General features: G+C 39.2%; 1 protein-coding gene across 1 annotated transcript in view; it reads right to left on the minus strand.

Annotated features, from left to right (window-relative positions):
* KYNU (kynureninase) overlaps positions 1 to 23048 on the minus strand; it is a 51516-nt gene that overhangs the window by 1863 nt on the left and 26605 nt on the right. Inside the window, exons 8-11 of the mRNA XM_062578840.1 lie at positions 19721 to 19819; positions 18620 to 18693; positions 2889 to 2941; positions 1661 to 1746 (exon numbers count right to left, since the gene is read on the minus strand). Coding sequence (XP_062434824.1) covers positions 1661 to 1746; positions 2889 to 2941; positions 18620 to 18693; positions 19721 to 19819 — 312 coding nt within the window. The remainder of the gene's footprint in view (positions 1 to 1660; positions 1747 to 2888; positions 2942 to 18619; positions 18694 to 19720; positions 19820 to 23048) is intronic.

A 23048-nucleotide genomic window follows, 5' to 3' on the forward strand; every position in this document is an offset into this window, starting at 1 on the left:
TTGGTTATATAAGGACCAAACTCTATCGCTCTTACTTTGCTAGGTAGTAGATTTCTTCATTATACCACCGGAGTTGGGCAGTAATATCCAATATATACAGCAGAACTGGGCTTTTGAGACCATAGGATGATGCCATTACTTTAGATAACGACAGACATCCCTGTCTACTGTTAAATAGCTTCACACACATCCATACCTGCATATGCGAATTTGCACGCAAAAGCTGCTCGCTAAGGGAGCGCTCAGCGCCGTCTCCGAAGAGGATCCCAAGCTTCTCTACACACGCAACAGCACACAATAAAATTCAAAATAGCATAAAAGTTTTTCCTGCCTCAAGTAACAGAACTCAAGGGTTAGGCCTGAAGCGTCGTAACCAATATATAAACTGTTGCCTTTGAAATCAGAAAAATCAGATTGCTGTATTGCCACTGCAGGGGTTGAGTTCTGCACAGGCAGGGTTTCAGGCTCTCTCTGCTCATGCAAATGAAGGAAAACACATTTATATGGTTTTGATTTAACAGCTCTTCTGAGTTTTTTGTAGCTGTGTAAGAGCAAAATACGATGCCACATGTAAAAGCGATTGCATAGAAGGGCAGCACTGCTTTCCCACGTTAGCAAGAACAAAAAACAAAACACAAAAAACATGGCCAAACAGCACAGGAATGAGGGGAAGGCGAGGCAGCGCCTGCTCCCCCCAGCTACACCCAGGGAAGGGCTCAGCTACAGGAAACGGGAAAACGTGACCCTGGAAACCATCAGCCCCTGCCTTCCGCAAAGCTGGCGGGGGGCTTGCGCACGTCCTTTGGAAATGCTGCTTTCTGCCCAACAGGTCCCGGCGAAGGGGGCCGGGGATCTCAGCAGCCGTCTCTTGCCAGACAACAGCTATTTGGTTTGGTTTCCCACTGCATTCGAGCGACTGGCGGTGGAGACGGCGCAGCCCCGCTGCTCGCGGCTCCCGGCAGCGGGCGCGGACCGCGGCGTTCCTGCGTCTCGAGGGTCGCGTGCAGCTTAAAAACTGGAGAGAAATAGAAGCTGGATGTTTAAAGGGCTGGCGAAATGAATTGTCAGGCAGAACGAGCAGCGCTTCGGTGCCGTCTGCAGCCCTTCAGCTCTGCACGTAAGCTAGAAAAAGCATAATAAAATAATAATAAAATAAATCTGTCCCAGCCTTTTCTTCATCTTTTTTCATAAAGGCCGTGAGTAGTTTTTTGTCCAGGGAAATACACGTTGAAGCGCCCCTGGACGCAGCCTTTCAGAGCTTCGCGAGTCCCTCCTAGGGCCTCCCGCAGCCGCATCCTTCCCCTAATTACGCCGGGGCAAGCTCCGAGTAGCCATACGGAGAAAGCTGGGATTTGTACCCAAAGCGGCTGGGGACGCATATCTCTAGCACTGATGTCTGTCCACAAGTTGGAGGAGTAAACCTCGCCTGTACTGAATCCGACAGCAAGGTTTGCAAAAACAGTGAAGGAACGGGCATAACAAAAATGGTCTTTTTGTCTCAAGGTTTCTCTCTTTTCCCCCCCTTCCTCTCTTTCGCTTTTATCTTTTCTTGTTTTTTTAAGGAAGGAAGCAAAAAGACATGACTTTTTTTTTTTTTTTTTTTTTTTAAAAAACATTGTTATCCTCTTAAATTCAGGGTTGAAGAAAAGCAGTTACTTACCTCTAAACTAGCTTGCAGAGCACAGACCAGTAAAATTGGAGGATTCGATAACCGAAAGCCATTAATTCCTTCACTTAGTTGCAATTCTGGAAAATGAATAACAGATATTACTGGTTCTGATTTTTTACTCTTAATGTATTGGACCTTATCTTGAAGTCTGCCCTCATGTAATAAAATACATCACTAACACGGCCTTTAGGAATCAATCATTAAAAGGAAATAGTAATCTCTTCACAGCTAATACTTTTAACTTCCAGAGAAGCCCAATTTTATCCAGCGGAAGATCTCATTAGCTGCTTCGTGGGGACTAGAGAACGGCAATTAATTTGTTTAAATGGTGTGTGTTAAAACCACCTTTGCACTCGAATCTCTTTTAACACTGGCATAAACCCGAGAAACTCCAAGTCAGCAGAGGCACGCTCGTGCGAAGCCAGGGCGCGCGATTAGGGAATCGCGATCCTTAACTTCGTTAAACTGACGAGGCGCGCGGATGAGCGTAGCTCCGGGCCACGGCTAGAAGCTGCGTAGGCTCGCGGCCGTGAAATCTCACAAAAATCTCTTTAATAAAGGCACAAAGCCTCACGGTATGTTCTGTGCCGTTGCTTATTTTTTACGCCCCAGCACCCAAGCGAGAGGACGCTGCAAGGAAAACGGTCTTCGCGCGCAGCGGCCCAGCTAATTTTACAGCGGTTATTGCCCAGCTTCTCCCTACTGACTCTCCACGGAAATTAATAAACAGCAACTTTCTTCTCCTAGCAGTATTTCAAGGTAATTTCTGTCTCCTAATGGCTTTTCATAGTCCCACTGAACTTGGTCATGAATTTGGCCATGTCATTTCTCATTAATTCCCATAGAACTAACACTAAAGCAAGATACCAACCAACGCGAGTGACAGCAGACCCTCGCTCCCAGCCTCTTACAAAATTAACTCGCTGAGATACTCCGAAGCTTTCCTCTATAGTCTCTATCGGCATTTTGAAGGGGTTTTGGTGTATTTAAGCAAAACACTTGGAAGCAGATTACTAGATCAGCATGCCTAGAAATCAAATTTGTTCCTATATTTGCTTTGACTCCATTGTATTACATATTTGTGATGAGTTTAGTTTAATACCTTTAACATAGGTGAAAGGCAAAAGTTCTCTCCTTTCTACTTAAACTGCTGTAAAAGTGCTGCTGGTTATGTAAAAACACATTGTAACAGGTAAACTGAAAGTATAAAAATACATACTGTTTTCCATGAGGAATCGTGTTTTGAATTCATGACCCCACCAGCCAACTAGCCTAAAATTGGTCAAAGAAAGTAAATGAAAAACCACCTTGCTTTGACATGTTTTAACTTGCATTTGAGAGTTAAGAAATACATAAATAAGATTTAAGAATACATTTCTAATATAACAATGGCATAAAAATACAATAAATTCTATAAATAGCTAACATTAACAGTTTTTACTATTTGGAAATTTCTCTTTAACAACTAAGGATAAAATGTATTACATTTTTTCAATTGACTATTGATTTCTAACAATATTCATTGTCTGAGTTCATTTTGCAAGATGAGAAATAGAACATAAATACTTCCAGTCTTTTGTTCCCAAGCATTAAATTCCACTCTCCTAAAGTTAGTTTGATGAATACTGAAAGCTAAAAGGTGTTATAAAAATCAAACTTAATTTCCCAAAGCAAAAGAATTAGTGAAAACAGTAGATGAACAACAGTTTTAGAACAAGCATTGTGCTGGCTTCATCTTTTCCTCAGTGTGAGACGAGGATGTGAATTCTGGAGTAAATTATTTCTTTCCCCATACTGAGATTACTATTCAGAAAAGTTCTTTTAAAATTAAATTCAAGACAATTCAAGACAATTTACTCCAAAGATCAGATTTTTCAGATCATCTCCAAGGAAAAACTTTGTTAGCTGATGAGATGCTGTTTGAATCCTTTCTAGATGAAGTCCTTTAGCAGCAGTAACCCTTCTGGTTGACAGGCAGATGGGTTGGGTTGGACCCTGCGTGCAGAGTCAGGGCTGGAGGCTTTGCTCCTGCCTTCCAAAGCAGCTGATTGCAACCTGTGTCTGGGCAACTCGAAATATGAGTACCACCAAAGAGCAGCAGCAGAAAGAAGGGAAGCACAGCCTGCCTCCACTCATTCCAAAAGTGTAGTAGTTAAAAAGCTCAAGATCCATCTACCTTCCTGGAGATGAACAAGGTAAAAGAAAAGAACAGCCCCTCTCTAAAGCAGGAGCACTTCTCTATACTACGCTTAGAGCAACTTAACTCTGCAGTATGAAGCCTACATTTGAGTTAAAGCCCTGTTATAGACTTATATAGTTTTATTGTGCGTAGTGTAAAGTACTTGGTATTTCTGTACAACAACATAGGTTTTATGTTTACTTCTATGAAAGGCTCGAGCTGCATCTAAACGTAGTGCGTACAGGAAAAGCACAGTTTTTTATTGCTGCATGATGTTTCCACTCTAAGACCCATGAAAATCAATAGTGCAATACACATTCACATTTCAAATGAGATATTACATTGCCAAAATGAATATACTCCAAATAAAATATACGTTCTGCACATGTGACTCCATTACTGACACTCTGAATCACGAAAGATACTCCAACTATTTATTATTACTGTATAATACCTATAGAATATTTTGCCATTAACCCTGAGTTACTGTATGTTACCACAACGTCCTACTGATGGCAATAGCATACATATTCCATGAAGTCCAAAAGTTTTGCCCAGTAAAAATCCAGTGTGAAATGTAGTTTGTGGACTAATATTCTGAAGTGAGGAGAAAATAATATGTTCTATTTGGACCATACCCTAAAGTCAACTCTGGCTGTGTCTCAAAAGCTCAAAACGTAACACTGAAACTGGCTCAAAACCAGACCTCTGCTGCAGTGCCACTTTTGGAACTTGGAAACTGAAATTTCAGAACTTTTCCAAAATGACAGAATGAAGGATTTTTTAAAAAGATAGTTTTAGCTGTCTTGCCCTTTCCTACCATAACTTTGACAATTTGCTTTTACATATATATAATTTTTTTTGGCTGTTCTGGAACTTCAGAAGTGTCATTACAGGATGTGCACTTTGAGGCAGCTCTAGTCCTAAACCATCATTGATCTAATGGTCCATATGGATGTCATATTATTTGACATTTAAAAGTTGACAGGCTTCAGAGTGTTGAAATTAACAAAATCTTTACAAATTAGCAATTTTCTGTTTACAATTTTCTGTGAAAATTTTGAAATGAAGGTTGCCACTGCTATGCCACATTTCAGCCTGTTTTGATGGGAAATAGCTAAGGTGTTAAACCCTAAACATAAGGCTTTATAAATGCTCGCTACAAATAACAGGCAATAAAACTGCACATTAAGATGCTGTAGTAAAATCTTGTATCAAAGAGTTGTTACTCTGCAGGCAAAATGGGTATTTTGAAGTGCAGTAGCCATTTTGACTGTTTCTGCTTCAAAAACAAAGACACCAAGATCTAAATCAATTTTGAATTCCAAGCCATAATCTTTGCAAAACGTATAACATGGGAGGACCTGAAAAGTCATATTTGGTGTTTCGGTATTTAAAAACACCTTAAGCTTGTAAATAACTGGACTCTAGAGTTAAAACGTTCTCATTGCAGATAAAACCCAGTTCATGAGTAACTTTTAAAATAGAAGCTGAGTTGTTCTCTTTTATCCCTCAAGTAAAACCCATGTCCTCATGTTCTGATAGCAGTGAGGACTTCCTGGAGAATTTTGTAATCTTCCAAAGTGTACACAGAATTAGTTATTAAATGTACAACATACAATAGCATAAAGCAAGCTATTACTTGCTCGATCTCATGACAAATAGGCATGAAAGCTTTTCAAATTCCTTATTTTATCCCCCAATTCCCTCTTATTTTACAAATCAATAAGGAGATTTGCTGAGTTAGAAAGTGCTTCCAGAAAGGAACACTGTCCTTTAATTTAATCCTACCCCTTTTAAGCAGATTTACACCAGGGAACAATCTCTTCAGTAAGTGTTTTTATTTAGCTCATTTTCTCCCTTTGTATCTGTACACATTAGAGTGAAGCACTGGTGGTTCATAACTGGAGCCATCTCATTTGTAGTTGCATTAATGATGCAAGAGTGTGGGATATAACGATGGTGTACATACAGCGTAGACATCAAAGAAGATCTAGTTAAAGAACATAGAAAAAATACGAAAAAATCTCTTTGACCTTTGCTTCGAGTTACAGACAATCATGCTACTCATTTATAATTTACAGCCTGAAGCAACATGAGTCTCATTTCCCTTTTTGGAAAGGAATAAGAAACTATTGAACAGTGATAGAGAAAAGAGGGAATATTATTAACGCAAAGCATTCCAGGCATCTCAACATTATATTGTGCGAGAATCGCTTTCTGTCCACGAGAAAGCATGTCAAAAAGCTGCAGCAGGAATGCAGCGAGAAGCGAGCAATGCTTCACGTTAAACTTGGCAGCTGCGCTGTGAACGGAGCAGTTTGTCTCCCCCCAGCAACCAGGTCGCAATTCTATCGAGAAATTTCCTACATCTTTCTTAAGCGATATCTGTTTTAGGAGCGTGTACCAGCAAACTGTGCTACGTATATGAAACTATGGATTAAGCTAAATCATAAACAGGCAGTTTTGGAGGGCAGTTTGCAACAACTTCCAGGTGTTGGCAAGGCTTTGTTTAATCGTGCATCCTACCATTTTAGCTATGAGTAAGAAGAGGGAATCAGTATTTGAGAAGTAGTAAGACACTTTTCCCTGCACCTGTCTTTGGAAGTAAACTCACAGCTTTATGGCCAAGGAATTTCGCACTTTTCTCCCATAAGGAAAATTTCACAAAACAGTACCTAACAGTACTGGAAAACACACACAAGAAAGTTTATTCTAAATAACTGACAGATATGCTATGTCCGCGAAGGCAACTTAACACAGAAAAAAAAAGAATGAAAGGGCTAACCATAACCATTAAGCTCAGTTTCCTGCAACCCCAGACATCCATGACATAAATGACTAGTTTAAAAGGGTCCATAACACATCAATTCCGTATGTTTAGGGCTCACAATATCCTTAAGACCTACAAAAGACAACCAAGAGGAACACTACTGTATGATATAGGCATAGGTTAACTGTGTCTGCACTAGCAGGGAACATGTTAAATAAATGACCCACAAGGTCTTAACATTAGGCTACCAAAATAGATGAAAAACGTGTCTGAGGTTAGGGACAAGCTGTATTTGACCTCAATCAGGGTGATTTGAGCGTGTTTAAGCATCATCCTGCTACCTAAGAGAACACAGTGGTACCATATCACTAACACCACATCCCAAGTCCCAGCTTTCAATGCTTCAAAAGAACAGTTAAAAAAGGAAACTCTGAGAAAACAATGTTATAACCAACCCCTAAAATACAAAAGCATTCCTTAATATGACTTACATCCGCATACGAGTCTCTAACACACACACAAGTTTAGTTCTGGACTTTGAGCAGTGTCCTGGGGCTCCACATAGTTCAATATAGACATTAAAATTAGCCAGAGCTCTGGTCTGGAGTTGTCCCCTAATGCTGCTGTATTGAGGTGAAAGTCATTCCCAGAAGCCAAAGTCACATAAACAAACTCTTGTATTACCCTCCCAAAGCCACCTGACTCTTGCCCAAATTTACAAACAGCTCGAGTTTCCAGCGTCATTTTCAGAACTCTGATTTTTGTCAGTCTGCTCTTCTTACATTTGCATCTGTCAGCCAGCCTTTTCTTTACTTCTGAAGGCATCAAGTATGCAGTATCTGTACATTCCCATAAATGGAGTTTAGAAAACCTAATCTAGTACTTGTAAGAGGTAAGAGAGCACCAAGGCATCTTGCGCAAAGTACAGAGATATAAGTGTGGAGTGACAGCCACGTCTGTCCCACCCTTGCAGAGTCCAGCGTACTCATACACCTAACTTAGCAGCACAAATCTCATGAAAAAACAGCCCATGCACTTGCGACTTACACAAATCCATTATTAGTGAACACACATGGTCCGCTAGGGCTTCAAGGAGACTTTGAAGACAGACATGATGACCAGGCTCAACAGTCAAGACACAGTCTGTCCATTCTATTCCTCATTAATTTTAGTGCATTTTTAATTATGTTTTTAAATATCTGTGTGTATACATATGTATGCACATAGATATACATATATTGCATTGATTTGATTGCAAGTCCAAGGGCATAGTTTTACTCCTGGAGATTCGATGCCAAAATTTAGAATAAATAGGGGAAGAAAAAAAAAGCCTTCTAAACAGAGCAAAAAAACTTGCTGTTCATTACTTTACATAGCATATTTTTGGCTCACTGACTCGGGTTTGAGAAGGAGTTTCAATTTTCTCTGCTATCACAGACTTGCCTGATCATGGATGAGTCATTTAGTCTTTCTGTGCCTCAAGCTCTCATCTCCAGAAATGATGCTGAGCACTGCCATAACACTCTGGTGAGTAGTGAAAATATATTCATTACCATGTTTTCACATACTTAGTAATGAGGACCATGTAAGAATAGAAAAGTAGATTTCCTTGGAGTATTTTACACTAGATTTTTTGAAATACAGATGGGCAGAGGGGCATGGGAGGTCATGGCTGATGCCACAGTTTTCTTTTTTCCCCTCTCTTTCCCTCAGCCTTTCCCTGAATCATCCTCTCAGGCTCTAAAGTTTTAGAGATCAGAATTTTATATTTTTTCTTGTTCCATGTCACTTAACTGGCACTTATGTCAAGAAAGAAAAGCATAAAGAAAAAAAAATCAGTATTTCTATCACATCCATACAGTAGTTTAGTGAAACAAAACCAAAATCCAAGTGGGAGGACCATGTTTTTTCCCCACATACGTTCTACCTGAAACGTGGGCTGCTGTTTGGTTGAAATGATCTCCTGCAAACGACGCCTATCCCGACCCGCCTGACTACGCTGCGACTCGGTCTACCTAATACCGAGGGCAGCAGCGATGTCCTGTTTCGACGCAGGGCTCCCCTGACAACAGCTTGCTGCAAGGAAGGACAGACAGAAGGACAGATGGAAGGACAGAAGAAAACATTTCAAGCAGTATTTGGTATGGCAATGACATCTCTGTTTAATCAAAACAAGGAATAGTTGCAAAGTGACTCGTGGTTTTGTTGCTGAAGTACAAAATTTAATTTTTGTGTAGGTGAAAGTCTTCATATACTATGCAGCTGTCAGCTGTAATATACTTCATAGTGTATATGCTTGGCTAGGATTTGCATGGGGGATTTAAGGAAATTAGCAGCTAGCCCCCAGTAATATTTTGAAACCTAACTTTCATTATCTTCTTCAGAAAACTTTGGCACAATTGCCAAAAGCTATATTTAAAGTCCTTGTTTCCTTTTTTTTTTTTTCCTCTCCTTTATATCTATTGTATCTTATACCTACTACTCAGATATCCTTTATCCCAAATGGTAAGATTGGACTTATTTCATTATTCTCTTCTGTGCAATGTCTGTGGTTAATTTTAAGTAGAATCTGTTGTGAGAATTTGAAAAGCTTTTGAAGCCCAGGTAATTATTAGCTTCAGACTTCTGTAGTTTTGGACTTCCACATACCCCGATGCTTTCCTTAGCCTTTTCAACTCATTACAAATGTTTCCTAATTATTAAGCATGTGTGACTTGTGAGCAACGCCATGCATTATTAATGTACAGACTCTTAAAACTCTGTGAAAAAAACCTAAACTCCTCATGAAAAGTTGCTGCTGTGAAAGTAGTAACTTTTCATATTTAATATCATTGAGGCTTTACTTTGTCAAAAGACCAAAGTAATATGATTGTATTAGAAGCTAATAGCATGACATTTTTCTTCTGTTAAGTAGCTTGCATTTTTAGTACCATCTAAAGGGAGACAATTTGTCCTCTATTTTGAAATCTGTCTTAGTTAAAAATGGCTGAATTCATTTTTCTGCTTAGTAGCAAACTTCAACAGCAAAGATCAAAATCACTAAAACCAGTTTTATAGTCAAAATATTGACACATAGTTAACTATGCAACTGCAGTGGAGGAAATTACAAAATCGTCTATGTTTGAGTAATTCACCATCACCCTTTTTCCAAAGGAACTGGATGGCGCTCTTGGGCTCCTGGACATCACTGTTCTCAGGGAGGAGAGAATTCACTGCAACTGTTGCAGCAATTAGAAACACCCTTGGGTGAAAAACCTGGCTGTTTGGTCAATCAAGCACAAGGTGACTTACTGCTGATAGCTATCTGAAGATAGAGGCTACACACGTTCTTCTTAAATCGATTTTTCTTCTCGTTAGTCTTTTAGACTCAACACAAGTGGGAATACACCAGTCTCAACTTATCCCTCCCTACTACCCCTCCAGGTCCAAATAAGAGGAGATTGAGTTGACTTCTGCAGCAGGAAACAAGCTGCTGTTTTCGGCGGATGGGGAAGAGAAATGGCTGCAGCACTGGGCAATGCAATCAGGGCACGGTGGCTGCGCACAGCGCTCCAAGAGACCTCAAAGGCACCTGCGATGAGCGATGATAATTTCATTCACCATGATCAGGCAAAAGAAAGGTATGATCAAGCCGCAGACAAAACCAGAGCCTAAATTAAATCCTGGGGAAAAGATCTTCCAAAAAACCGACTCCTCTAAAGCTAATGAAGTTGAATTAAAAACTGTTAAATCAGCTTATGAACAACTATTATCACAAAGTGCTCATATATTACTTCCACTAGCCAAATAGCAGATATATAAAGAGGGAATATAGCCAACAGTATGCTAGCACATTTAGTAAGAGGAAATCAAATCCTCTGCCTAACACCAGAAATTAAAAATCAAGCAGGGAGCCAATTTACTCAGAGATTATTAATAAAGTTCTCAGTGATCTTTATAAAGTATTGAATAGCTCCCAATTATATTATGGCGATAAAAAAAGCATATTACATTTGTTAAGAATTCAGTAAACTTTTCTAGGCTGTTTCAAATAGATTAAATTAAACAAGAAGCAAAAGCAACAATCCCTCCTAGAGGTACTTTTAAATGTGAATTCTGACTTAAAGGAGACTTGGATGGTTTTGATTACCATGATGCATTTGCTGAACTATACACAGTCTCCTTAATTCCTTGAATGAATCTTTGAGGGGATGATATCAAGATAGATTTCTAAATAATACACACACACACACACACATATATATATATATGACAGAAACATAATATAAAAATTTTAAGATCTGGGAAACTGTGCTTCATCAGGTTTTCATTGTTTTTGAACACAGCAATTGCAGTATTAATGCAAGACCGTTATCATGCTAGACTCCTTATTAGCTGAAATGTAGGAGTTACCACCTCTGCTCTTTGCCTGAAACAAAGAACAATTCACATTAGATTTTTTTTAATAATGTATGTCAGAGGATAGGCAAGAACTAATTGAATTCAAAGTTTTAAGAGTCAGAGTTAACACAGAATCTACTGCTTCAAAACATTTTCTCCCAATAAATGATACACATAGAAGTGGACTCAATCTCAGTTTACAGAGCTGAACTCTAAGAGAAGAAATTAAGAGGACAAACAAGCACCTTTCAGGGTTATTTTAGAGGCCCTGCTCCTCCAAAGAGAGCTGAAATTTCACCTCATGAGAAAACATGACTTTGGGACCTTTCTGAGCAGGCGAGAAGACGAGGATGCATCGATAAGCTCTCCGAAAAGCTGCGTGATCCCCAGGCCACGGCCAAAGCAGGAAGGTATCTGGCCAGGGCAGAGCAAACTCTGCGACATGCTCCGTGTACGAGACCCCAGCTGAACGGATAACCGAGTTACAAGAATGTCCTCCAGGGGACTAATCAATAAAAAGGTGAGCGAACCAAGGGCACATGAAGGACTATAGCTGCTGCTTTCGGATTAGAGCAGTTTCGTGAGGCATGCCAGGACATTGAGAGCACGTTCAGTACTGAGGAATTAGAAACAGCTCCCCACAACAGGCTAGTGAACTAACACATGCAGAACGAACCTGATGTTTAAAGGACATGTGCTAAAATGAGAGTCTTAGCACAAAAATGAGAATGTGAGGTAGAAAAAAGCAAAAAAATCAAAAAAAAAAAAAAAAAGGCACATGGCTAGCAATGTAAGTGGCAAAATCCTCCGCAGCTGCGTTGACTCTGGGATCTCTTCCTTGCTAGTTAGCAGGGATGCAAGGATTGCCCCCAGGCTACGTTCACCTTTCCAACAGGCTAAGCCTGTTGTGCCTTCCCTGCGTTCAAACAGCTGTGTCTTACAGCGGCTGATGAGGAAAACCACAGGCTGCAACCAGGGAAACTGTGATCTCGAGAAGCATAGGCCAGCCACCTTCGTGCTTCCAAGGGCACGAGTAGGAAGGGGCAATGGCAGAGCAGACTGAAGAGTTTGTGTCCTGCCAGCATGATCGAGAAGGAGATGCAAGAGAAATTTGAATTGACCCCTCATACAACCAATATACTCAGTGTACTGCCTGCACAAATTTCCCATATGCCTTCTGGAGGCACCGAGTATCAGGTAGGCTGATAAGACCTAGATACTGGCCACAAGCTCTGGGTATATGCTGGCGCTGCATGGGCTTGGTAGCATTATCAAACTCTCTAAAAACTAATAATAATTGCAAGAATTTTTGACCAGCCTCAGACTAAAAAGAGGTTATGAGAAGAAGCATGTTTTAAAATACGTTTGTTCGTAGTACTGGCCTGAACATATGAAAGAGTGAGCCACAGGGCAAAGATTTAAGATACATAAAACCCACAAATCTTTCCTCAGGATGTCTATACCAAACACACCGATGCTATAAATACTATTTTAGAGAAGAAAGACCTGACTCAGTGAAGCTAAGCATTTTTGTTTGCTTGCTCATCTTTACAGGGGTTTTGTCCAGGTTTAAGTTGTAATGCCAGTACAGACTTTCTTACTATCTTTAGCAAACCTCCTCCTCCTCCTCTTGATTACAATAAGGTAAGTAAAGGTAGGGAGGTAGGAGACAATATTGAACAAGAAAAAAAAATACTGTCTTAATGGATAAGCTATAAAACCACTTCACTGCTACCATTCCTGGTGACTGCAAATGCTCTGAGGCCTCTTGTCTCCCATGGATAATCCAAGCCTGCAGGTTAAAAATGCAAAGGAATGTCTTGATAATAGGCATCAAAAGCAGAATTCAGCCCATGCTTTTTAAAAAACAGTATTTTACATATTTGACAAGTTTTACAGGAAACATGTCTCTGGTTTTCCACATGCTCTAAGTTTTGAGTGCTCAGAAGTAAAATTAAGTGTCTGGGCAGCATGGGAGGACACAAAAGGAAATAAAACACGACATTAACCATTACTTTCACATGCATAGCATCTTATAGGGAATACAACTTAACATACAGGAACTTTACTAGTACATAATCCCACGAGTTTACAAGAAAACATGCAGTTCCTGTTTTAAAAAACCTCAAAATCTAACCAAGACAAAGGTGACAAGACATCGGAAAACACCTGCAGAGAGGAGAGGAGGAGAGGATTATTTATCATGACAAAAGGAGAGAGATTGCTTGAAGATAGAACTTAATTATAAAGGAGGATTTTGAAGGAAAAGGGGGAGCGAGTGCTTGGCAGAGAACAAGGAGACAACCATAGGCTTGGGAGTGACATGAAAGGACGCATAAAAGCTCAAAAGATGAGAATGAGGATAGATGATATGGGAATAGGTGAACGCATATTAACCTCACTTTTTTTTTTTTCCTCCTTCCTCCCAAAGACTCTCTAAAGTTAAAGGATGCTCTTGGATATTTGCCATTCAGTTGGTGAAGCCGAGAACACACCCCTGCAGGCCCATCATGGGCCTAGATTGGCCTAATAAATCACTTGTCCCAAGACAATGCAATTAAGCCTAATTAGCCAATGCCTTTATTCCTAAACAGTCTCTTCCCAAGGGAGGTTTTAACTTTTGGTTTTTAAATTAGCTCAAGGAGCTAAATTGCTCTCATCTCCTTGGCAAAGAAACAGTTCATTTTTACCTTAATATGGGATATTTTATGCACTCCAGAGACAAGCGTTGCGTGCCACAAATAGCTTACCGATATATTACTGAACAATTTGAGTGCGCTAGGACCAGTGACAGACCCTTCTGCAAACTTGTACGCTTTATCTGTGACCGCTAACTTTTGACCTTGCTCCATTCTGCGCAGCTTCCTGGAAGCCCTCTATATCGCTTCTGCAGATCCTCTCCTTCGCCAGCCAGGGTGCCCTGATACGATATAATTTTCAGAAAAGCTGAGCCGTGCAGATGTGGTAGACTCCAAAGAAAGTAAAGGTCAATGAAAATTTGACCATCTTGGTCTATCTTTCCTAGAAGCATTTTAACCAAGAGCAAATACAGTTCTTCACAGTATCTTTATATATATTTATATCTTTATATATATCTACATATACACACTATACTATATGTATCTCTACCAAATAGGAATACACACTGTTTTATTTTTTATATATAACACATGCATGCGCTATCTCTGTCTCTCTCTAACCTTCACAATCTTTTTGTGACCATCCCCTTGTCCCAACAAGAATCACACTATTTCACAGGTACATTATTTTCACAGAAGCTTCAGCCATCTAGTTTGGGAACTGTGTGGCTCCAGTGAAGAACGGCATAATGTAGAGTCTCCTCAAAAATCGAGAATAACTAGAGGGAAGCTCAACAGGAGCTACCAGCCCAGGAAGGAATCAAGCTGTCATTTGCAAAATAAAAATTACTGAGCAAATACGATCTGTCACTGGAGCTGCAATATGCAGAGCTTCTGAGAACAGAGCAAAGCAGAGAAGACAGACAGTTTGGATATCTTATTTTTGTGTATTTTATACAGCAGTGTAAAAGTTCACATATCAAAACTATGCGGGTCTTTATAAAGGGTTCCCATCCATGCTCTGGCATTTTCATTGGGATCGTAAGTCAAAAAGAAAACTGATCTAAAAGAAAAGGTTGATTTCTCACCTCTGTCTACAAAGAATTTGTTTGAAGATACCCTGTGCTTTTCAAAGCTCTTATGAAATAGTTATCTTTTGGGGTTTTGTTCTTTGATATTTTTTTATTCAGCAATAAAAGCCAACACGCTCTTTGGACATACGGCACATACAGCATTTCTCCACATCACACAAACTTTTTATTTTTAAACTCTACCTGCTGATAGTCTGTGCTAAAGTTAAGTCTTGATACGTCCTTTCATTTTAAACAGTAGACTGTGTACAATTTTCATTTAATCCTCTGCCAAGGCTTATCTATTATTCTCCTGGCTGCTTTACATACATTTACTTCCCTTTCATCTTTTTAAATTGTGCCTTACTTTCTATTATAGGGATTCAGCGAGGTCTGTTCTTTTCCCCTATCTCAGGGCTCAGCGAGTTTCCCCCCTCCCAACCCTTATGCCAGCTGACAGCAGAGTTAAACTCACTGCGCAGTTATAACTGTGGATACTCCAGTGTGAAACCCAGCTTCTGCATTCCCTTCCGCCCCATACACTTAAACATTCATGTTTCTGCATAGCTAATTTGTTTCATAAATTTTAATTATCCTTCTTTAGATAAATGGAAAAAGTGAGGGGAAAAAAAAAAGAGAAGCTTTTTCAGGACACAACAGGCAAGGCAAGTTGAATTTCAGCATTAGTTGGACAACTTAGTGCTACCTAGATCTCAGAAAACATCCCCTCTGCAACATAACCGAGTTCAGACAGACAGTCTGCAACAGAGGATCAGGCAGGCAGCTACTAGCCAAACAGTTTCAGTATTATTTCTTATTTTTGCTCTGGCCAGGCCTTTTCTATTTGAAATCCTCCCCTGGAGACATCACCCTAGCATAATTAGCCAAGAATAGATTGCGTTGTGATATATCAAGCAGGTATTTAAAAAGCTCTCTAGCATTAAAAAAGACTTCAAAGGAGCTGAGATCATGTGAGGAGAGGGATATATTGGGCCCATATATGTCAGATTGATCCAGTTTTACTACTAAAGGAAGAAAGACGGAGCCCTAGCAAAAGACTGCCTGACACATTCAGGTAAAGACGTTAATGATGATGGCTACAACATGTAAGTTTTAGACCCATGGCCCTTGCAGTGAATTAACGAATCCAGCACTGGGTAACCAGCATCCCCAGGCGCAGCCAGGGAGCACAGAACTGGGCAGAGGACTGGAGGACCTCCACCTTCACAGCCTTGGTCTTCCCACCACCACGCCCAACGATCCAACCTTGCTCTTGTGCATGAGTGACCTTCTTAGCTAGCAAACCGCTGAGGCTGGAAAAACTCACAGGAAGCTTACAGGTATGTAAAGGAGGAAAGTGGTGGAGGAAGGTTATTAAAGAAATGAATATCTCTTCCTCCAGTTCCATTTTAAAAGAAAGCAGCAGTAAACAAGCATTGAGTTGTCTCTGCTCCAGGGACCAGCACTGGGACTGCCCTTTGGAGCTGCAGATGTGGGCAGTGCCTACAGGGAACCTAGTTCCTAGGAAAGGGCACGGCTGCAAACCAAGTGCCTGCTCCATTACACCGTTAACAGTGCAAAACTGTGGGCACAGAGAAGCATGCAAGGTCTGCATCTTTGAATTATGGTCAGGACATATATTTACTATTAAAATACAGTGCATTACTGTGATACAAAAAAAAAAAAAAAGCTACCTAACTAATAACTTGAAGAAAACATGAAGGATGAGAAAAATTACCCATCTGTATGGATTTTCTAAAGTGACTCGCGTAATATTGGCTATGAGTTAAAAACTGTACTATAGAGAGTCTAAAAGACAAAAAGGGGATCAGCCGGGCTGGAATTTAATCGCCCACTTACGCGTGGGCTGAGGCACACAGAAGCGGCGAGCTGGGTGCTTCTGCTTTTGAATGAAGTTGTCTGGCCACTGGGTGTCATCCTTGATTCAGACGACAGCGGAAGACATTTTCGATGCAACGAAAAAATCCGCAACTTCCAGAGCAGTTAAATTCCACTCTATTTGATTGTACAACATGCAGCAAATTGCTCTGCATTTAAATCAGCTGTAAAATTGAATACTTTGACATAGACAAATTCTCCTTTGTCTCAATGCCTTATTTGGAGACCTGAAATGGCTGCTTGATGTGGAAAAGTAATGCAACGGGGGCATATTAACTACAAACAATTTGATGAGTGATTATCAAATCTTAGGAAATATGAAATAACTATGATTAAATAATGTTAAAGGTCTCTGCAGGAAGTTTGGAACTGTATCCTTAATTGGATCACAGGCTGAAAAAGACTATTTCATAGAAGCATTTATATTTAAGACATTCAGTATCCAGATTCAATACACAAGTTAATGACTATGTATGAAGAACTTGGTTCAGGAAAAACTAATTTAAGCTCGTACCTGCAATACCAAGCTACTGCCCTCAAAAAAGTTTTAAAATTTCATCAAGGAGGGAAAAAGGCCTCCAAGTCCTTGAGGGTTTTTTTTTTTTTTTTTTTTTTTTTTTTTTTTTTCCTTCCCCTATTCCTCCTATTGCTATTCTCTGCTTTCTAGCAGGCTCGCTCCTTTTGCATGTCCAGTATCTTCCCCGGCTACCCAACCCAGCCAGCGCAGAGCAGCTGCACTGCAGAGCCTCAGCCGCCAGAGTTCTCTGGAGCAACGAAAGGGATGGCCAAAGAGAAACGAGCCAATGGACAATTAAAAAAAAAAAAAAAAAAAAAAAAAAAAAAAAAAAAAAAAAAAAAAGCCTCCAAACCTCCAAAACCCCATGTAATATAATATAGGAGGAAAGGGAATTTGGTGAAATAATCCAGAAAAATATCCAGATATTCAGAATATTTTTTCCAGTGTTCACATGTGTCCACATCAAGTCAGCTCATGACAGGTCATATATCATTATAATGAGTTTTCTGCTATGGTGACTGAGAAGAACTCATCAGCGTTATTTTGTTATCTGCCAGGAGTCTAGACAGTCTAAAACCAGCACATGGTACAGTGAAGCAGCTTATTATAATATTATTTCTCTCTGAAACCTGATTTAGTTTGCCTTCTTCAAGTTAAAAGCAAGTGTAGTTTCTCCAGGTATTACAGCCAGGAAGAAGTGTTTACATTTATCAATGTATTAAGAGTCTTAATCCCACTGTTCTTAATATCCATATATAGACTACAGTCATATAACATTTAAAATAAGTTTTTTTTTTAATGCAGCTAACCTCTGATAGCACAGCTTTTCATGGATTATAAAGTCTTTGAGAACACAGATCTCCATGTAATGCTTCCTAGCTTTACCACTGGATATAATTTTAATGAAAACATGCCAGCATTAAAAAGCTATTAGACACAGAGTTGAAACTGGCTTTGATTTTGTTCATCAACCAGGGACTACGATAATTAAAAAAAATCCATTTTTAAAGGAAAAAGTTAAGTATTCTCTTTAAATTGTCTCATAGGCATGATTGAGTTACTTGTTTTTAATATTATGAGCATTCTCTTTTATAATTAAATTTAGTTGAGAACTGATGGCAGATTTCAAGGAGGAAATTTAAGAAGTGAGCATGCACATTAACAATTTCAAAATTAACAAAAATTAGTATACAATAACTCATCTGAGGTACCAAAGTCAGATAATCAAGTTACCTAAACTCGTACCACCCTTTTCGTTAATGCAATACCTCAATCACAAACATTTGGCTAATGCCTTTTTCTTTGAAGCAGTCACATTTTCTTCTGCATCTATACACTATACAAATGTGTACACACACACACACACATATATATATATTATACACACACATACATACACACACACCCCCCCCCCCAATACAATGTGACTTCAGCTCCGGACTAGGAATCCTTTATACTTTGCTGCTTTCAGATCTCAACTCAAAGCAAAGACATTTTCTCATTTTAACTTCACAGCACCTTTTAGCTTTACTTAGGTACAGAAATATACTTACGCTGGTTTAATACTCTTGGAATGCTTCTCGTGGATGTAGGCAGCAGCTAGGCCTCCTGCTCCAGAATTTAAATACTGTAAGGAATAAATCAAGATGTACACATCTTGTGGCCATTATCCTTAAGGTGTAACTTTCCTTCCCTGACTCTGCACTACAAAGCAGGGCAATTTTAACATTTCTAATGGTTTCTAATTGCAGATCGTAGCATCAGTCTTAGCATTTGTCTAGAAACACAGGCCTAGTTAAAAGCAGATTCATTCTTTCAGTTTGGTTGTAAAAATATCTTTCTTGGCTAATATGTGATAATTGAAATGTGACAGACAAAAGTCCATAAAAATTGAAGTAAAGTTGAAGGAGCCCCATATCTTAATCTGTATATATTCTCCCAATAAAGTCATCCAACTATACCTATCAACTTCTAACATCAGAAGAAGTTGACAGAGCTAAAGACACCTTGTGTAGTGATCTGAGATTATTTAAGTTTAGACAAGGATATTCTCTTATTCAGGAACCATTTATGAAAATCCTGAAGCTGCAAGATCTCTTCCATGTGGTATACAACAGGAGGGCTCATCTGACAACAGCCTGAGAAGATGTTCCACCACCACTCTAAAATTCCTCTGTCAAGAGCCACTACAGCTTTCAGGTCAAACAAAAAATTGCCATTTGCAATTGCCATTGCTCAAACTGCTCATAGTGAACCTGTCACCTACGACTATGTCCATCTCCTTTTTGTGGCTGTGTTCCAAACACCAAGAAAATTTAAAGATTCCTAGAGGAAAATAAGTCTATTACAAATGGAACCAGCACTGCTACTTTATAACCAATCCTAGAGAGACACATTGAATAAATCAGTTCTAATAAAATTCCCTCATTCTCAGAAGCCCAGAAATGAAATCCCAGAAATGAAATAAGAGAAGTTCTTCTAGTGCCTCTCCTTCCTCTGTCAGCTGGGATTTCAGAAGCAAGTGGAATAGAAATGAAAAGACCATCTACATCTCAGATAAAGGTTCAAAGGTCTTGATCAACAGTTACTAGTTTGCTGACCCATCAAGAAACTGCAAATATGGAAAATATTCTTAAACAAGGAATCTATTTTACCTTGTAGGAACACCAGCAGGCAAAATCTACTCCCCAGTCATGCAAATGAAGTTCTACGTTACCAACAGCATGAGCCAGATCAAATCCCACAAAGCAACCCTGCAGGAAAGAGATATATAATACATTTCTTATGAAGATAACCATCACTATAAAAATGTTTTTTCAGAAAGTATCTTTTGAGCTGCATACACTTGCATTCCACACAGCCATGCTATCAAGTCCCATCTGTTTTGACTTATTACCAAAACCAAGTTTCTTTACAGTAGATATATATCCAAACCATGATTTTTTTTATATGATCTTGTCTTCAAGGACATTTGAACTTTATTTTTACGGAATAAAGTGGAATAACTTGAAATAAATTTCAGAAAGAATAAATTATTTCAAATACTTGATTTATATAACAAGCTCTACATAGAGACTAAATAGTAATTATGTACATAATGATGCTAGTCTCATTCTAAAATACATTTATACTTGGGGTCCCTCCAACTTTTCTCCTTTTGAGGATCTTGCTCTTTGAGAACTGAAACGGGTTGAGAGCATCCTAATGCACCACACTGATCTTTAAGGACTTTTGTAGTTGGCCCTAGAAGTTGCAAAAGCAATTTTCTCATTTCCCCTTGAAAAGTGTTGTTTATTATAGCCACAATTTGTCATACGGCACTGAAAAAGAAAAGCATTCAACAACCACAGAGGTACAGATCACAAAGTAGTAGTTTTACATACCAAATAACCACTGGATGGCAGCAGTTTTAAACCAAAAGCCCCTAAAAGTTCTTCCAAGCTGTGCTATTTAAGTGTAGAAAAATAAAAATGTCTTTTGTGCCTGGACTACAAATTAAATGCTATTTTGCATTTTGCTTTAAAAACAAACCGCCTGCTTGCAAACAGCATGATAGGAATAAACGTGAGAGCATAGGCTTCAAAAACATCTATGTCCAATAATAAAACAAAGGATTTTTCTCAAGTCTCTTGCTATTTCTTGCACAAAGGGAGTCTCAGCTAAATTATTTAAACAGTACTTTGGTTTATTTAATCTCCTATATAAACTATAACCATTTGAATGAAGCAGCATTTTCAGATGTGACACTAATTCTAATGGAGGTGTTAATGAAGCTATCAGCTTGAGAAGCCACTCCAAAATGATGGTAAGAAAACTCACTGCCTCAGTACTTGAACGATATAAACATTCACTATTAAACTTAACCAAGGTCCCAATAAATATTCTTGCCTTCACACCCACAGTGGTCTGCCATCACAGGGACGCTCAGAAGTTAAGACAAATCAACCAAAATTGTGAAGTTACTGCAGAGAAGTCGAAGCACAGTGGAGCCCCATTGGGAACACTTTCATTCAGAGATAAAATCACCTTGGTTTAGAGAAATAAGCTACAGCAAACTAAAGCCAATCTGCTGCTCAATAAGTTTTCTTAGAGTTTTAAGACATTTACTTAACTTCAAAACTTCACTTGACTGGATTTTTAACATTTATGGGTATCCTTTTGTACATATGTCCCGCACAAACTTTTTTTTTGAAGTTCTATAAGAAATTCATTGGTTATAGTGGAAATTGGGAATACTGTGATATACTGACAGAATGCATCTTTCTGACAGTACATTAACAAAAAAGATCTGTGGTAATTTCTGATGAGAATCAGCTGTTTTTTAGCTGAGCCTTTCCCCTGTAAGTGATGAATTGAATTAAAAATATATGCTTAAATACAGAGTGGCAAATTAAGAAAAAACTGTGGATGACTGCCATCCTGAGAAGTTCAAACAGGTAGGACAAGACTCCTCGGGATATGAGAATGTAGGATGCCCTTGCAACCAAAGCGGTGGAAAGGGATATCATAGCTACATATACACCTGCAATCAAACCATGCCATAAGTGCTCCTGGACACCAAAACCAGCTGAGACAGACAAGCTTGCACCACCACTACTGGTCTCTCCTAGCCCTCTACGGGGTAGCCACCTTCTGGGACATAGTCCTGAAAGGTGGTAGCTGCTCTCCTCTGGTAACATCTGCTTGGCACTGTTTGACTTACAAATTCAACACAGCATGAAAATCCAGGTTCAGCACCAACAAATTTCCTGCACGACCTTGGAAAAGCCCATTCATACCATTTTGCTCAAGTTGAAATGGGTGACACTGCTTTCCTTCCCCAGGAAGGTGTCTGGCACTCAAGTTGCATGAACAGCAAATGTTTAGTCACACAGATTGCATATTATAAGTAAAACAAACTGAAACGGCTCTTCCTGCATAAGCAGAGCAGGGATTGCGTGGGAATGTCGCTTCCCCAAACTATGGGAATAAACAGAGCTCTCCATCTGGCTTGGGCAAAGAGGAGGACTTGTGCTCTCCCCTGCCTCTTCCATTTTATTTTAACATCTAAAAGTCATTTCTGCAGCACGTCTGGATAGCTGCTGATAACCAGCAGGTAACAACTCAGCATGGACAATGACATTTGGAGAGAGGGAGAGAAATGACAGCTTCATACAAGCAAAGCTGGGACATTTAGAAAGAAAGACAGGAAAAGAAATGAAGATGAAGGATCTTAAAGCTCTTCCTACTGGGACTCAAGAGATTAAGATACTTTACATAGTGTACAGAGTCAGCTGAAAGTTCAATCTAACTTATGAAAATTGCAATTGAAAGCTAAAGTCTCCTAGAAGCTAGCCATTTCTTCACTCGAAAATGAGTAAAATGACTCAACCAACCCCCATCCTCTAAAGCAAGCACAAAATATGAAACAAGGAAAACTTAAAGCCTCTTTAGCCAGCTGATGAGTCTCTGGCACAATACGTAGTAATTTTGATTTATCCCAGAGACCTAAGAAAAAATAGCCAGAGGTAATTTTTCAAGCTTAATTTAGTTCATTTAATATTTAATGACTTAATGAAGCTGTCTATGTGCAGAGCTTTCACTCTGGGAGGAATCTTAACATACGCAGAGAACTTAGCAAATTGGCTTAAAATGTAAAAGGAAATCAGTAACTTAATTCATAAATAACTGACCTTACAAATCCTAGGACATTTTCCAGATCTCAAATCTTTAGCCAAGCCCTGATAGGGTACAACACTACAGGATCTTATTTAGACTCTACATTAAAAGAATTATTTAGACCATCTCTATAAGACTTTGTTCTTTGTTATACTAGTTGACAAGTGTTTTTTTTTTTTTTTTTTTTTTTTTTTTGCTTCCCTGCTCAAATGACACTTCCACCTTGAATTTTCTCTTGATTACTTACTTGTCAACTCTGCCAAACCTATTTTTTGTTCAAGAGCATGGGGTCACTCACTGTCCTTCACCACTAGTAGGGTAAGC

This window comes from Rhea pennata, chromosome 6 (genome assembly GCF_028389875.1).
Source record: "Rhea pennata isolate bPtePen1 chromosome 6, bPtePen1.pri, whole genome shotgun sequence".
NCBI classification, from domain to species: domain Eukaryota; kingdom Metazoa; phylum Chordata; class Aves; order Rheiformes; family Rheidae; genus Rhea; species Rhea pennata.